The sequence below is a fragment of the Ovis canadensis genome, chromosome 10 (assembly GCF_042477335.2).
Source record: "Ovis canadensis isolate MfBH-ARS-UI-01 breed Bighorn chromosome 10, ARS-UI_OviCan_v2, whole genome shotgun sequence".
NCBI classification, from domain to species: domain Eukaryota; kingdom Metazoa; phylum Chordata; class Mammalia; order Artiodactyla; family Bovidae; genus Ovis; species Ovis canadensis.
In genome coordinates this window covers 50,595,229-50,611,418 of record NC_091254.1, presented here as the reverse complement: position 1 = coordinate 50,611,418, position 16,190 = coordinate 50,595,229, and the positions used below count along the sequence as shown (strand labels likewise).

At 42.7% G+C, this 16,190-nt stretch overlaps 2 protein-coding genes across 6 annotated transcripts in view; one reads left to right on the top strand and one right to left on the bottom strand.

The window, feature by feature from the left end:
• The window catches only part of MPHOSPH8 (M-phase phosphoprotein 8), a 48,729-nt gene that overhangs the window by 20,289 nt on the left and 12,250 nt on the right, over positions 1-16,190 (top strand). The window contains exons 3-5 of one of the 4 annotated variants that reach the window (XM_069601734.1): positions 5,618-6,436; positions 9,391-9,490; positions 12,088-12,345. In XM_069601734.1, coding sequence (XP_069457835.1) covers positions 5,618-6,436; positions 9,391-9,490; positions 12,088-12,345 — 1,177 coding nt within the window. Of the gene's footprint in view, positions 1-5,617; positions 6,437-9,390; positions 9,491-12,084; positions 12,352-16,190 lie in introns of all 4 variants that reach the window. The other 3 variants (XM_069601732.1, XM_069601733.1, XM_069601731.1) reach the window with 3 other exon arrangements.
• The window catches only part of PSPC1 (paraspeckle component 1), a 92,713-nt gene continuing 86,416 nt past the window's right edge, over positions 9,894-16,190 (bottom strand). Inside the window, exons 10-12 of one of the 2 annotated variants that reach the window (XR_011259481.1) lie at positions 13,823-14,290; positions 13,219-13,417; positions 9,894-10,961 (exon numbers count right to left, since the gene is read on the bottom strand). The gene's annotated coding sequence lies outside the window, so the exon portion shown is untranslated. Of the gene's footprint in view, positions 10,962-13,218; positions 13,418-13,642; positions 14,291-16,190 lie in introns of those variants that run through there. The other variant, XR_011259479.1, reaches the window with a different exon arrangement.

The following is a 16,190-nucleotide window of genomic DNA, read 5'->3' as shown; positions in this document are numbered from 1 at the left end:
TGAGCCCTGCAATAATTAGAAATTAGTTTCAGATTTACTATGCCCATTCTACTGTGAAATTCCAAGTTTATTTACAGTTGTTTTTGTTCCTACCGTGTATTCAGTTCTGGTGTTGATTGTTCAAAAGTTACTTGGATTAATTTTTTTTTCTTTTTTGTGGTTATCAATTTGATAATAGGTTATTTGATGTTGTTGATTAGTACCTATTTTCTCGCATCCTTCCCTTTCCCTCCACACCCACTTTGAAATACGGATCTCTAATGACAAATCGGAGTTTCTTTCTCATATGAATCACTTGGTCTTTTTACCTGATGCCTCAAATTTTTTTATTTTCACTGTTTTATATAAACCAAAATTCAACTGAGTAAATTTGAAGCTCTAATTGGCTTTATCCAGTTCATAAGTCAGACAGCATCTATCTAACAAACAGAAGGATGCTCCCAGGAGCTCATGAAAGGAAAGGTTGTAATTGGCAGATGGAGACGATTCAGTTCAGTCGCTCAGTCCTGTCTGACTCTTTGCAACCCCATGGACTGCAGCACACCAGGCTTCCCTGTCCATCACCAACTCCCGGAGCTTGCTGAAACTCCTGTCCATTGAGTCAGTGATGCCATCCAACCATCTCATCCTCTCTCATTTCCCTTGCCTTCAGTCTTTCCCAACACCAGGGTCTTTTCCAGTGAGTGAGTTCTTCGCATCAGGTGACCGAAGTATTGAAGCTTCAGTTTCAGCATCAGTCCTTCCAATGAATATAAAGTTTGATTTCCTTTAGGATTGACTGGTTTGATCTTGCAGTCCAAGGGACTCTCAAGAATCTTCTCCAGCACCACAGTTCAAATGCATCAATTCTTTGGCACTCAGCTTTCTTTATGGTCCAACTCTCAAATCCATACATGACTACTGGGAAAACCATAGCTTTGACTAGATGGACCTTTGTCGGCAAAGCAATGTCTCTGCTTTTTCATATCCTGTCTAGGTTTGTCACAGCTTTTCTTCCAAAGAACAAGCGTCTTTTAATTTCATGACTTCAGTCACCATCTGCAGTGATTTTGGAGCCCAAGAAAATAAAAGACTGTGAGACTGTTACAGACCAGATCACCTTCCCTCACGGAGAGGCTGGGGGTCCTATTAGGGCAAGTAGTACCCTTCACTAGTGCTGATCAGGAAACTCTAGACTGCTGGTTTATAATTCTGAGTGTGGTTAGATATTTGTCTTGGTGGGCTTAGGATCATCGACTGCATTTGGGGCCTGTTGTTTCTTTCTAACAGTAGGTGTGTCTCTCTTCCATCCTGTTGTTCTTTTTAGGTTAATTACTCTGTTCCTTTGTCTGCTTTCTCTTATAACAATTTAATAAAATGCTCTAATCAATTTATATTGCTTATATTTATATGAATTTTTTGAAATTTTAGGAGGCAAAGGAGAACAAGATAGTATTTTTTAGCTTCATGACTGCTGAGCAAACTTTATTTATTTTATGAAGAATTAGACAGTATAACCTCAGACTTTATGAGGGGACTTTTGGGGCTCTAGTTTCACCCTTTCACCACCACCATTGTTGTTGATTAGTCACTAAGTCATGTTAAACTCTTTTGCGACCCTATAGGCTGTAGCCTGCCACCACCATCACTTATATCTGAATCTTCTGTTTTCTTTCACCTTCTTTGTTTGGAATCTGATCTCAGCAGTTTCTCATGGTGGGGCCTTTTCCAGTACACCTGGCAGGGAGCGTCGCCTGGTTACTCTAGAGAACGGTCAATCTGGGCCATCCCTTCACGGTCTAGTGCCCAGAGCTCCTGCCCTTTCAGCAGCTCCCCTCCCGGTGACCCTGCTAGACTTTTGAGTGATTTCTTCATTCTCCTCGCTACCTTTGCTTGCTCTTGTGTGGATATTTGTACCACAGGGGTCTTACTGCTATTACTAGTTTGTTCCTAAAGTGAAAATTAAAGTGAAAGTCACTCAGTCATGGACTGTACAGTTCATGGAATTCTCCAGGCCAGAATACTGGAGTGGGTAGCCTTTCCCTTCTCCAGGGGATCTTCCCAACCCAGGGATCGAACCCAGGTCTCCCACGTTGCAGGAGGATTCTTTACTGCCTGCAGTGTTTGTTCCTACCAGCTTATATTCTGGGATTCATTGAAACACTTGGACACTTAATTTTGTTGTAGATGTTGTCTGTGGCATGGGGTGGGGGGCGGGGGTTGTTTTGCTGTCCTGGTGAAACTGTGTACCTCAGGTTGGGACTTGAACCCACTGTCTTTTAAATCCCTGATCATACCTGGGACTTAATGAAGCTCAAGTACTTGTCACAGAAAGAATTCGGTGAGAGACAAAGTGATAGGTAAGAAGTGAGTTCACTTAGAAACAGTCTGCAGAGTGAGGGCCATCTCAGAAGGCAAGAGCAGCCCCAAGCTATGAGATTGTCAGCTTTTATAGGCGAGTAAGTTTTTATAGACTGATAAGTGGGAGGAGTATTCCAGCTGTTTTAGGGAAGGGGTGGGGATTTCCAGAAATTGGGCTACTTGTTGACCTTTTATGCTCGACCTTGGAATTGTCAACACTTCCCAGATGGCTCAGGTTCAATCTCTGGGTGAGGAAGATCCCCTGGAGAAGGAAATGGCTACCCACTCCAGTATTCTTGCCTGGAAAATTCCATGGACGGAGGAGGAGCCTGGCGGACTACAGTTCATGCAATCGTACAGAGTCAGACATGACAGACCGACTAACACTTTCATTTTCTTGGAACTGTCATGGTGCCTCTGGGTGTGTCACTTAGTGTGCTGATGTGTTACAGTGAGAGTACACTGAGGCTCAAGGTCTATTGGAAGTCGTCTTCATCATCTTGGACCTGGTTGTTCATTGTTCAGTCACTTAACTCATGTCCAACTCTTTCAGCCCCATGAACTGTAGCACATCAGGCTTCCCTGTCCTTCACTATCTCCCAGAGTTTGCTCAAACTCATGTCATTGAGTCAGTGATGCCATCTAACCGTTATTTCATCCTCTGCTGCTCCCTTCTCTTGCCCTCAGTCTTTCCCAGCATTTGTGTCTTTTCCAATTAGTCAGCTCTTTGCATCAGATGGCCAAAGTATTGAAGCTTCAGCATCAGTCCTTCCAATGGATATTCAGGGTTGATTTCCTTTAGGATTGACTGGTTTGATCTCCTTGCTGTCCAAGGGACTCTCAAGAGTCTTCTCCAGCACCAAAATTCGAAAGTATCAATTTTTGAGCTCTCAGCCTTCTTTATGATCCAACTCTCACATTTGTAGATGGCTGCTGGAAAAACCATAGCTTTGAGTATATAGAACTTTGTCAACAAAGTGATATGTCTGCTTTTTAATACACTGTCTAGGTTTGTCAGACCTGGTTAGTTCTAACCATTTATTTCCTGTCCTTGGGCCATGTCATTCTTTTAAAGACTGTGCTTTACCCCTCTCCCTCCTATTTCACTAGTTGTTTTTTTATGAAGTGCTCTTCAGTTCAGTTCCGTCGCTCAGTCGTGTGCGACTCTTTGCAACCCCATGAATCGCAGCGCTCCAGGCCTCCCTGTCCATCACCAACTCCCGGAGTTCACTCAGACTCACGTCCATCGAGTCCGTGATGCCATCCAGCCATCTCATCCTCTGTCGTCCCCTTCTCCTCCTGCCCCCAATCCCTCCCAGCATCAGAGTCTTTTCCAATGAGTCAACTCTTCACATGAGGTGGCCAAAGTACTGGAGCTTCAGCTTCAGCATCATTCCTTCCAAAGAAATCCCAGGGTTGATCTCCTTCAGAATGGACTGGTTGGATCTCGTTGCAGTCCAAGGGACTCTCAAGAGTCTTCTCCAACACCACAGTTCAAAAGCATCAATTCTTCGGCACTCAGCCTTCTTCACAGTCCAACTCTCACATCCATACATGACCACAGGAAAAACCATAGCCTTGACTAGAGGGACCTTAGTCGGCAAAGTAATGTCTCTGCTTTTGAATATACTATCTAGGTTGGTCATAACTTTTCTTCCAAGGAGTAAGCGTCTTTTAATTTCATGGCTGCAGTCACCATCTGCAGTGATTTTGGAGCCCCAAAAAATAAAGTCTGCCATTGTTTCCACTGTTACCCCATCTATTTGCCATGAAGTGATGGGACCAGATGCCATGATCTTCGTTTTCTGAATGTTGAGCTTTAAGCCAACTTTTTCGCTCTCCTCTTTCACTTTCATCAAGAGGCTTTTTAGCTCTTCTTCACTTTCTGCCATAAGGGTGGTGTCATCTGCATATCTGAGGTTATTGATATTTCTCCTGGCAATCTTGATTCCAGCTTGTGTTTCTTCCAGTCCAGCGTTTCTCATGATGTACTCTGCATATAAGTTAAATAAGCAGGGTGACAATATACAGCCTTGACGTACTCCTTTTCCTATTTGGAACCAGTCTGTTGTTCCATGTCCAGTTCTAACTGTTGCTTCCTGACCTGCATACAGATTTCTCAAGAGGCAGGTCAGGTGGTCTGGTATTCCCATCTCTTTCAGAATTTTCCACAGTTTCTTGTGATCCACACAGTCAAAGGCTTTGGCATAGTCAATAAAGCAGAAATCGATGTTTTTCTGGAACTCTCTTGCTTTTTCCATGAGCCAGTGGATGTTGGCAATTTGATCTCTGGTTCCTCTGCCTTTTCTAAAACCAGCTTGAACATCAGGGAGTTCACGGTTCACGTATTGGAGAAGCCTGGCTTGGAGAATTTTGAGCATTACTTTACTAGCATGTGAGATGAGTGCAATTGGGCGGTAGTTTGAGCATTCTTTTGCATTGCCTTTCTTTGGAATTGGAATGAAAACTGCCCTTTTCCAGTCCTGTGGCCACTGCTGAGTTTTCCAAACTTGCTGGCATATTGAGTGCAGCACTTTCACAGCATCATCTTTCAGGATTTGAAACAGCTCAACTGGAATTCCATCACCTCCACTAGCTTTCTTCGTAGTGATGCTTTCTAAGGCCCACTTGACTTCACATTCCAGGATGTCTGGCTCTAGGTGAGTGATCACATCATCATGATTATCTTTAGGAAGAGTCAAAAAGTTTTGCCAGTGCCACCACATTTCCACTACCTTATTAAACCTGGTGGTGGTCTTTGCTGAAGCACCACAGGGAAAACTTAAAAATACACCTATCTTTATTCTCCCTCTTTTCCTTCCCCAAGTCATTTAGAAGAGAATGTGGAGAAATAGGACCTGAAAATGCTTTGCATAGGGGTTTTATATATAGACAGATACTTAATTCTTAAAGGGTTATTTTGACACCAAATAAATAAATCTTTACAAATTACTTATTGGTGTTTTGGAAATTTTGAAGTCGAAATTATACATAACCCCCCATACGTATGACTATTAGGACCTACAGCAACACTGATAATTTCTGTCCCTCTGTGTTTATCTGTTGCCTTAAGTTGATGCTTATTGTCACCTCCAAGATCTCTTTCTTAAGTTAGCAATGTAAGTAAGTTATACAACCTCAGTTACATCAACAATTTTAAGAAGTTGAGAAACTGGAGGAAAAAAAATTCCTACCAGATTTCATTAGTACAGGTATTCAAAACCTTTTAAATTACTGTGTTCTTAATGAGTTTTAAAATCTTTTTTGTGCTTTATAGAGACTGTCCTTAAATAATGACATATTTGAGGCAAACTCTGATAGTGATCAACAGAGTGAGACTAAAGAAGACACTTCTCCAAAGAAGAAAAAGAAAAAAGTAAGGCATAAGGAAGAGAAAAGCCCCGACGACCTGAAAAAGAAGAAAGCAAAGACTGGGAAACTGAAAGACAAGCCCAAACCAGACCTGGAGAGCTCCTCTGAAAGTTTGGGTTTTGATTTAAGGACAAAGAAAAGAATTTTGGAAGCCAAAGAAGAATTAAAGGAATCCAAAAAGCCCAAAAAAGATGATATAAAAGAAACTAAGGAGTTAAAGAAAGTTAAAAAGGGTGAAATAAGAGATTTAAAGACTAAAATAAGAGACGATTCCAAAGAAATTAGAAAAACAAAAAAAGAGAAATGTGTTGAATCTCAGGTGGACTCTGACCTGGGTGTACTTAGTGATTCTCCCCTTCAGGAAGAGGACTGTGAAGATTTCCAGGTTGACAACAGAGAGGAGAAGCAGAAGTTTAGAGGTGCTAAAGATAAAGCTGAGCAAGAAGCCAGTCTAGATCCTGCTTCTGATATACAGCAGGATGGCAGTGTAAGTGCTGATGAGGACGAGGTCAAAGCAAGGAGGAAAAAAAAGAAACCGAGAAGGACAGAGGAGCTTAAAGAGAGCAAAAGGCTAGAAAACAAGAACGTCTTAGAGAAGAAAACTACACAGAAAAAGCAAAGGAATCAAGACAAAGGCCAAAGCAGCACAGAATTGGATAAGTCAGTGCCTGCCTCTGCCCTGACACCGCCGAGGATGTCCAGGCCCACAGACTCCCCGGGGGAGGTGAGTACACAGGTCCTGGTGGAGGGTGGTTAGATCCCACGGAGGTTTGCATCTGACAGAATACAGGGACATGCCACTCAGGCCGGTGCTCTAAGTAAAGACTTGGAGACAGTGGAGCACAGCCCATCCTCGTTTCCTCTCACTTAGCAGATAGTGCGCTTTTTATGAGACTGAAGGTTTGTGGCAACCCTGTATCTGAGCCGTTCTTCCTGTAGCATCTGCTCACTTCCTGTCTCCGTGCCACATTTTGGTAATTCTTGCAATATTTTAACTTTTGTTTTGCTTTTTGGCTACCCTGTGTGGAACTTTCCTGACCAGGGATGAAACCCATGCCCCTGGAGTCTCAACCATTGGACCACTGGGAAGTCCTAAACTTTTTCATTATTACTGTACTTCCTACAGTGTTTGTGATCAGTGATCTTTGATTTTGTTTTTGCAAAAAGCTGAAGGTTCAGGCAACAGCCAGCATTTTTTAGCAATACAGTTTCTTTTTAATTAAGTTAGGTATGGCTATTTTAGACATAATGCTGTTGCACACTTAATTCGATATTGTAAATATAACTTTTATATGCACTGGGAGACGGAAAAATTATAACTCGTTTTATTGCAATGTTTGGTTTATTTCATGGATTTGAAGCCGACCCTGTAGTATCTCTGATGTGTCCCTATAAGAGAAGTTCTTCTACCATTAGGGAGTTAATACTTTATCGGGAGGTTTTCTTCTCCCTCCTAGATTCTAGGTTGCCTGGCTGCTCTAGAATTGAACTGACATTAAACAGATCAACATGGGGAAAATGAAAAGTTTACTAACACATACACATGAAAGAGACCTAGGAAAACTGAGTAACTCTCCAAAATGGATGAAACTCTCCCCTCAAACACCACCCTCAGCCAAAGACAAAAGAGGATGCTGAGGATGGGGAACCAGTCCTGGGAGGAGAAGCACTGTAAACAAGGGCGAGGTTACCGCACTGACTGGTGAGTCCTCACCTGCCACTTGACAACTCCTAGACACCCTAGCCAGAGATTTCCCTCAGAGTTGCAAATGTCTCTCAAAAGGGTGGCTCAGAGTTTTTTCCTTCCCTGCTGTTACTTATCAGTAACCAGCTTAAAATAGTTAAAATGCCAAAGAGACTGTTCCCCTACTAGTCTGTCTGTGCTGTGCTTAGTCGCTCAGTCATGTCCTATTCTATGTGACCCCATGGGTTGTATATAGCCTGGTATTCTCCTCTGTCCATGGAGATTCTCCAGGTAAGAATACTGGAGTGGGTTGCCATACCCTCTTCCAGGGGATCTTCCCAACCCGGGGATCAAACCCAGGTCTCCTGCATTGCAGGCAGGCAGGTTCTGCCCTGGTCTTCCCACTAGTCTGACTGGTGGGAAGCAATTACAAATGCTGACGATCCCGCTTTGGAAAGCACCTGAACTTTTGTCTTAGTCTAATCTAGACTTTCTTTTGGACTGACTGCAGCTGGAAAATAGGGGGCTAATTTGTGAACAAGTCAGGGTTTTTAGAGGAATTCAGATACGATGTAGCATTGTGAAGTAAAGCTTTTCACATCCTACTTATATTTTCCCCATGTTGTTTTAAGAATATACCACTTCTGGAACTTCCCTGGTGTGTGTGTTCATTGCTCAGTTGTGTCTGACTCTTTGAGACCCATGGACTATAGCCTGCCAGGCTCCACTGTCCATGGGATTTTCCAGGCAAGATTACTGGAGTGGGTTGCCATTTCCTTCTCCAGGGAGTCTTCCCAACCCAGGGATCGAACCCCGGTCTCCTGCACTGCAAGCTGATTCTTTACCATCTGAACCACAGTGGACTCTCCTGGTGGTCCAGTGGCTAAGATGTCCGTCTTCCACTGCAGGGGGTGCAGGTTGGAAACTAAGATCCCACATGAGTGCAGTGAGGCCACTGTACCGACCCCAGCTTGTGACGAAGGAAAGGTCAGCCTTTACGGGAGAGGCCCCAGTGCGAGGAGAATGGGTGTGGCTCCTGCTTGAAAACCCCACCTCTCCAGAGGGTTTCAGCATAGCATTTTTAAAGGCGGGGGGGGGGGGGGGGGGCGGGGAGGGAGGGGTTGGCAGGACCTGTGATCAGTTGTGCACAACTCTGGTTCATTGATGGTGAGATTAAGCAGTGGTGTCACAGGGTTAATATTGATCCTTAGACTCCATTAGGCCTGGGAAGGCCATGTCTTAATGGTCATCAAGCAGTTAACACCTTCCCTTTGGTGGGGGATTTCACATCTGTAAAGCTATACAGGAAATGTGCACCAGACACTGTTACCCCGGTTCTCCAGAGTGGTTAGCTGCAGCAGAGGATATGGGGTGTGTGGTAGGGGGGTCTGCCCTGGGAAGGCCCCATGGGGGTCCTGTTCTAGAATTAAACTAATGCTATACTAGCCTGTCTAGTCATGAGGGAAAAAGTTAAGAAAATATAATAGTTGGGGACTGTTAAATATCCACTGAAATATTATGAGGTCAGCAGAGCAAAAATAGAAACATTTACAAAATGTTACGGTGAAGAAAACCATACGTACATAGGAACACAGTCAAGTAAAAATATCTTATGCAGTGTAAATAAAGAAAAATAAATTTTAAACATAAAGTTATCTGTAAAATCACAGAGATCCAAGGGACAATGTGGAGAATTAAAAACAGTTATATTTGGCTAGTAGGACCGTAGATGAAGTTTTTTGGAATTTTATTAGTAGTAATAAAAAATTCTTCAAGGAAACTTGGTGTTGGGTTTTGAATGTGATATTTTGTGAATTGTCGAGGTTGGGGGTAAACTTGACCAAGGACGCAGTTGACATGAGCAAAGACGTCGTCGTCAGGGGTCCTGTGCACAGTTCACAGAAGGGAGTCCTAATGCCAGAAACCTGTTTCCCAGTTTTCAGAATCAGTATCAGCTCTGTCTGTGTTTGGGGTCTTACATGTGTCTTTTTCAGGAGAGAGAGACCAAAAAATACGAACCCAAAGAAAAATACCAGAAAAGGCAAGACTTGGACAAGGAAGAAAAAGGCCGAAAAGAGCCCAAGGCATTAAAGAGTGAGTGAATAGTGACATTTGTCGTTTATGTTGGTCTTTCAGACAAAGAGTCTAGTTCATTGTGAAGACAGACTCTTTTCTAACCTGCAATGTCATTGAGTAGAAAATTTGTTTACTGGGGACTTGAGAACATTATGCTACTGTTGTTTACCAGTAATCTTCATTTATTACATAATGTCTGTTGTTAGTATAACTAACTCCTCCCCCATCTAACCACATTGTTCTTTTTCCTGTTGGATATGAGATGAAATATGTTATCTTCATTTTTTTTTAACTTTAATTTTTTAATTGAAATATAGTCAATTTACAGTTTTAGATTCTGGTGGGAATCTTTAAAGAGATAGGAAATTAGTTTTGACAGAAAAGTAAATAAGTATCTCTTATAGTAGATGCTGAGATAAACTTCTGTTTAATCAATTTATTGTGCTTAGCTCTGTGTCATTTGTATAAATACAATTAATATACATTTTGACCACATCAGGATATAACTCAATTAAGAATTTATAGTACATGTTAGTATTAGAACAAGTACTTTATAAAACATTCACCATTACAATGTTTGAATAAAACTGGATATTTCAGTTCACACACCAAAAGGTACTTGGAAAACAAGTTCTTTGAACAAGAAAAGGTTCAATTTGTGTTGGTTAGCACTGCATTCATACAATGCTTGCTTTTCCTCTGGTCACACCATGCTGTGCATTAACCAGGATACCTCTACTCAAAGCAACTCGAAGCAGTGATTTCTAAGAGATGGATGATTTCTTGAGAGTGTTCTCCCACAAATTATGTACCTGAGGTAATACTAAAAGTGAGTTTTGGCTCTAAGCCTCAGTTCAGACTTGGCAGGAAGTGGCAGGGTTGATGGAATCTGGGAAGGAACAGCTTTGATGGCTTGTGTGCAGGTGAGTGATATAGAGACTGTGCCTCTTCATAGTGATACTGCAACTCTAAGCCTCTCTTCAGAGAGTGACTGGAGATTCAAAATGTTGTAAGATTAGAAGTAGTTAGGAACTTTTTCTTCCTCTGAGTATCTGTCAGTTTCAGGTACATTTTTACTGTCAATGTTCAGTCTGTTCCTTAAGTTCAGAAGGCCACTCCTGGAGTCCGATTTTCAGTATCCCTGCTGCTAAAACCCACCTGCTTCCACCCCAAGGCCGAAAGGTGCTGTGGCTGGGACTCTGCCAGCCTTACTGTGTCTGCAGTTTTCCAGTTTTCAGAGTCTGTTGACCGTAACCTTGCAGCTTACATGTACCTGTGTTTCTGTCTGATCCTTGGCACCCAGCCTCCAGGACAGAAATAAAATTGCATTTGGGGGTATATTTTGGGAGTGTGTCAGAATTGGCAAACATGAGTCTTTACATTGCACTATGCTGTATTACAATGGATTCAGCATCCTCTTCATACAGTAGCTTGGGAAAATACCAGAATTCAGTTGCCTTCAGATTTAAATGTGGAAAAAAGGACTTACCTGTGGAAAAAGGAAAGAATGGTTAATGCTTTTATTTCTGAACATTGAATGAGATGTTCCGCTTGCCATTCTCTATTTTTGTTACTAGATTGGTGTTCTGTGCAAATAATTAGGATATTCAGAGTTTAAATATGTCTGGGACAAGCAGCCTCAGTGCCGCCACTGTGGTATTACGTTCTGCATATGTCGTTTTGTTGTGTCATATACTTGGTGAGGTTTCTTCAAGGGACGTAGAAAACAAAACTGGTAAATTGCTCAGGTTCCTTTCAGTGTGGTTTGGAAATGATACATCTTTATAGAATGAGAGCTTTATTTGGACTAGCTTTCTTACTGAAAAAAGAAAAGGTTCCATTTGTGTTGGTTAGCACTGCATTCATATAATGCTTGCTTTTCCTCTGGTCACACCATGTTGTGCATTAACCAGGATACCTCTACTCGAAGCAAACTATAGTTTATTACAGGTGTTTAAAACTGTTTAAGCCTATGCAGTTCTTACAGAGGAAGATAAATGAGAGATGTCACCTAAAAGTACTGTTGAAAAGGTATTCCTGTTTAACATAAAAGAATTCAGAATTTAAACAAAACACCTATCTGCTATATACCTAAAATTTATAGTTGTTCACTCTGTTCTGTTCTACCCCTTTTGGGGGTTATTATTACAGATCTGCCGCTTTGCCAGTCTTCTCTCTGCTTTGTCTTTAAAGCGAGTGGATTGTCACAGGCATCAGGTGCAGCGTTGCTGGGCCACAGTCAGTGTGCTGACACCCTTTCATCTCCCAGTCTCCGCCAAAAGTCATTTTTGTACTAGGTCACTTCCAGGCCTGGTGGAGGCGGTGTCTCGGCAGAAGGGTGGTTGGTGACATGACTAGGATTATTCTGAGGCACATGGGCTGTGGTGGCCTTTGTCAAAACTGCGAGTAGTTCAGACCGCCAGAAGAAGAGCCGCTCACTTTGGCTGTCCTTTCTAAGTACGGAGCAGCCAACACAAAGATGAATGGAAAGGCTTCATGGCTATGATAGTCAACCTGATCAGGCTTTCTAACCAAGGCAGATATTAGTAAGAAGAAATTTCTTTTGATTACAAAGAAATTAGTGACTCATAATCAATTTGATTTTTTTCCAGTAGCATTTAAGGAAATCAGAAATGCATTTGATTTGTTTAAATTAACTCCAGAAGAAAAAAATGATTTTCCTGAGAATAATCGGAAAAGAGATGAAATACCGCCAGACTGTAAAGTCACAGAAGACCACAAAGCCAAGGAAAACAAGCCGTTACTTAAAGAAAGAAGAAATACAAGAGATGAGACTGACACGTGGGCATATATAGCTGCAGAAGGTGACCAAGAAGTTCTGGACAGCGCAAGCCGAGCAGAGGAGAGTCCTGGTGAGGGTGTGTGACTGTGCAGTTTTCTCAGGGCTGTGTGCAGAGCTCTCTCCTCACCTTCCTCTCCTCTCCGCAGTTGTTAAGATCTTAGGATGGAGTAGAAAACTGTTCGAATCTATTTTCTGATTCCCTCTAGAATAGCTCAGCACATTTACAATTACAGAGATTTCTGGTTTGCTACCTTATCTCCTCTTGGCAAGTTGTCTGTGTATCTTACTAGATTTCTTTCAGAAAACTGTCAAAATACAGACTTATTTGTATTCTTCCCTTTCAACTTTGTAGTAAAAACACTAAATGAGGTTATATTGTGAGTCTGTTCTGAAATACTGAAATTAGCTGAGGAGGCGAGGTCTGTGTATAGAATACATAGTGATGGAGAAGAGGAATAAAAGTACATTTATTTATAACTAGGGCAGGGGTTTAGAGATTTGTCTGATAAAACTTTGTATAATTTATAAATCTTGTAAAACAGTTGAAGTTTTGAAATATTTGGGGATATATAACAAGCTAGATGTTAGGTGACCTCTTATTGCAAACACCTAGGTTCTGGGATCCTTGATAACACGATTGTCCAGCTGGTTGGAAACTGGGTTAGTTTCTTCAGCCAGCATACGGAGGGGACTGGGCTGCCCAGATGTCAGACAGCAGCACTGCTGTTGAGACACTAGGCAACAAAGGATAGTCCAGGGGGTATTGGTCCAGCCAGCTGGGGAGCTCTGGATAGAACCTGAGACCAACCTAGTTCACAGAGGGCAGGGAGACCCAGGAAAGAGGCAGCCACCCTAGATGGGGAGGCAGGTTTTACAAGCAGGGAGCTTCTGATTGGCCTGGCCTGTGTGCCACAGGATAAGTATCCCTCACCACCCCCAGCACCTTAATAGTGTGGGGAGCCCTGAGTCCAGCCCACATGCGCCTCAGTGCTGCTCCTCCTGTGGAAACGGTGAGCGGCACATACAGCCCGAGGACAGGGAGGATGTGGTGGCTGCTGGGACCTTCTCCCGCAGTAGAGCACTGGTGATGCCAGAAGCTGGTTCATTGGAAGACTGATAGAGTAGACCAGCCTCCGGTAGTGCTAAGGGAAAAAAAGAATGAAAACTTAAAAAGTACTTCCAGGGGGCAAAGAGAGTCCATTATAGGTGACATCCAGATTAAAGCAATTAAAATTCTATTAGCATTTTCTTGCAATAAACTAGAAAATTGAATGAAATGGGAAATTCCTAGAAAGATAATAGTTTAACAAAACTGACCCAAATACAAAAATTGGATATTATTACTATTGAAAAATGTGAAATAGTCATTTAAAGTAGTCTTTCAAATTTAATACTAGGCACAGATGGTTTCATATGCAAGAGTTTATCAAACTTACAAAGAAGTCTTCCTGAAAGCAGTTGGGCTCTGGGCCCCACCATCACTTCAGTCCCCAGACCAGACAGAACTATCCCAAGAAGGGGGGGGATGGCCAGGGTTCAGCACTCACAAGCTCAGGTGTGGAAACCCAGTAAAGCAGGAGCAGATGGAATCCAGCCACTTGTAAGGCTTCAGTTCAGTCGCTCAGTCGTGTCCGACTCCATGGGACCCCATGAACCACAGCACGCCAGGCCTCCCTGTGCATCACCAGCTCCCAGAGTTTACTCAAACTCATGTCCATCAAGTCAGTGATGCCATCCAACCATCTCATCCACTGTCGTCCCCTTCTTCTCCCACCCTCAATCTTTCCCAGCGTCAGGGTCTTTTCAGATGAGTCAGCTCTTCGCATCAGGTGGCCAAAGTATTGGAGTTTCAGCATCAGTCCTTCCAGTGAACGCCCAGGACTGATCTCCTTCAGGATGGACTGGTTGGATCTCCTTGAAGTCCGAAGTTCAAAACTTGCAGCACCATAGTTCAAAAGCATCAATTCTTTGGCGCTCAGCCCTCTTTATAGTCCAACTCTCACGTCCATACATGACTAATGGAAAAACCATAGCTTTGATTAGACAGACCTTTGGCAAAGTAATGTCTCTGCTTTTTAGTGTGCTATCTAAGGGTTAGCATCAGGGTTCTGTGGTCAGTAAGGGCTGTATTCACAGAGGCTCATTCACATCGTAACATTCTTTTAGTATATGTCTAATTTTTTATTTTAAAATAGAGAAAAAGTTAAAACTGCTAGATGTTGGGTTCAGTGCTTGGTAGGAATGAACACAATGAACTTAGGATTTTAGGCCAGTTGGCTTCATCGTGATCCCACTTAGTATCATGGCTCTGTGTAACTGGAGGCACTGTCTCAGTGTCTGTGAACCCTCAGCTGCCCTGAGTCCCAGTCTCCCTGGGGGAGTTGTGGGGGGAGGCAGCTGAGGACTCAGACACATGTCAGTGCACACATGGCTTTCCTTATTTGTAGCATGGCTCCCTCACAGATTTTTGTGTGTGGATTGAATGTATTGATTCATGAATTTAACACTCCTTTCTGAATGTCCACTACTGTTGTTACTCAGGGAGTGAGGTACAGCAAGTATATGCGACTTAAGCAGTCATACATGGACAAGGCTGTGCTCTTTCTGTGTTGTTGCTGCTGCTAAGTCGCTTCAGTCGTGTCCGACTCTGTGTGACCCCATAGATGGCAGCCCACCAGGCTCCCCCATCCCTGGGATTCTCCAGGCAAGAACACTGGAGTGGGTTGCCATTTCCTTCTCCGATGCATGAAAGTGAAGCCGCTCAGTTGTGTCCAACTCTTAGTGTGACCCCATGGACTGCAGCCTACCAGGCTCCTCCATCCATGGGATTGGTTCTGTGTTGGGATGTCCTTAAATCCTTTTTAACTTTTTTTTTCTTGAAGTATAGTTGATACACAGTGTTGTTAAAGTGTACAGCAAAGTGATTCAGTTACATATATACACACATATTCTTCTTCAGATTGTTTTCCATTATAAGTTATTACATGATACTGAGTATAGCTCCTTGTGCTATACACTAGGTCTTTGTTTATCTGTGTTATATATAGGAGTTTGTATCTTTTAATCCCAAACTGCTAATTTAGTTCCCTCCCCTTTCCCCTTTGGTAACCATTAGTTTGTTTTCTGTGAGTCTGTTTCTGTTTTGTCAGTAAATTCATTTGCATCTTTTTTTTTTTTTTAAGATTCCATATAATATTTGTCTTTCTGTGTCTGACTCACTTCACTTAGTATGGTCATCTCCAGGTCCATCCATGTTGCTGCAGACGGCATGATTTCACTCTTTTATGGCTGACTAGTATTCCATTTGGAGAAGGCAGTGGCACCCCACTCCAGTACTCTTCCCTGGAAAATCCCATGGACAGGGGAGCCTGGTGGGCTGCAGTCCATGGGGTCGCTAAGAGTCGGACACGACTGAGCAACTTCACTTTCGCTTTTCACTTTCATGCACTGGAGAAGGAAATGGCAACCCACTCCAGTGTCCTTGCCCGGAGAATCCCGGGGACGGGGGAGCGTGGTGGGCTGCCGTCTATGGGGTCACAGAGAGTCAGACATGACTGAAGCGACTCAGCAGCAGCAGCAGTATTCCATTGGGTGTATATATGTATATACACACACATGTGTACACACATGCCACATTTTCTTTATACATTCATCTATCGATGGACATTTTGGATATTTAAGTTGCTTCCATGTCTTGACTGTAGCAAACAGTGCTGCTGTGAACATAGAGCTCCATGCATCTTTTTAAATTAGTTTTCATGTTTTCTAGATATACGCCCAGGAGTAGGATTGCTAGGTCATATAGTAGTTGTTTTTAGATTTTTGAGGAACCTCCATATTGTTCTGCATAGTGGCTGTGTCAGCTTACATTCCCACAGTTTGTAGAAGGGTTTCCTTTTCTCCATGCCTTCTCCA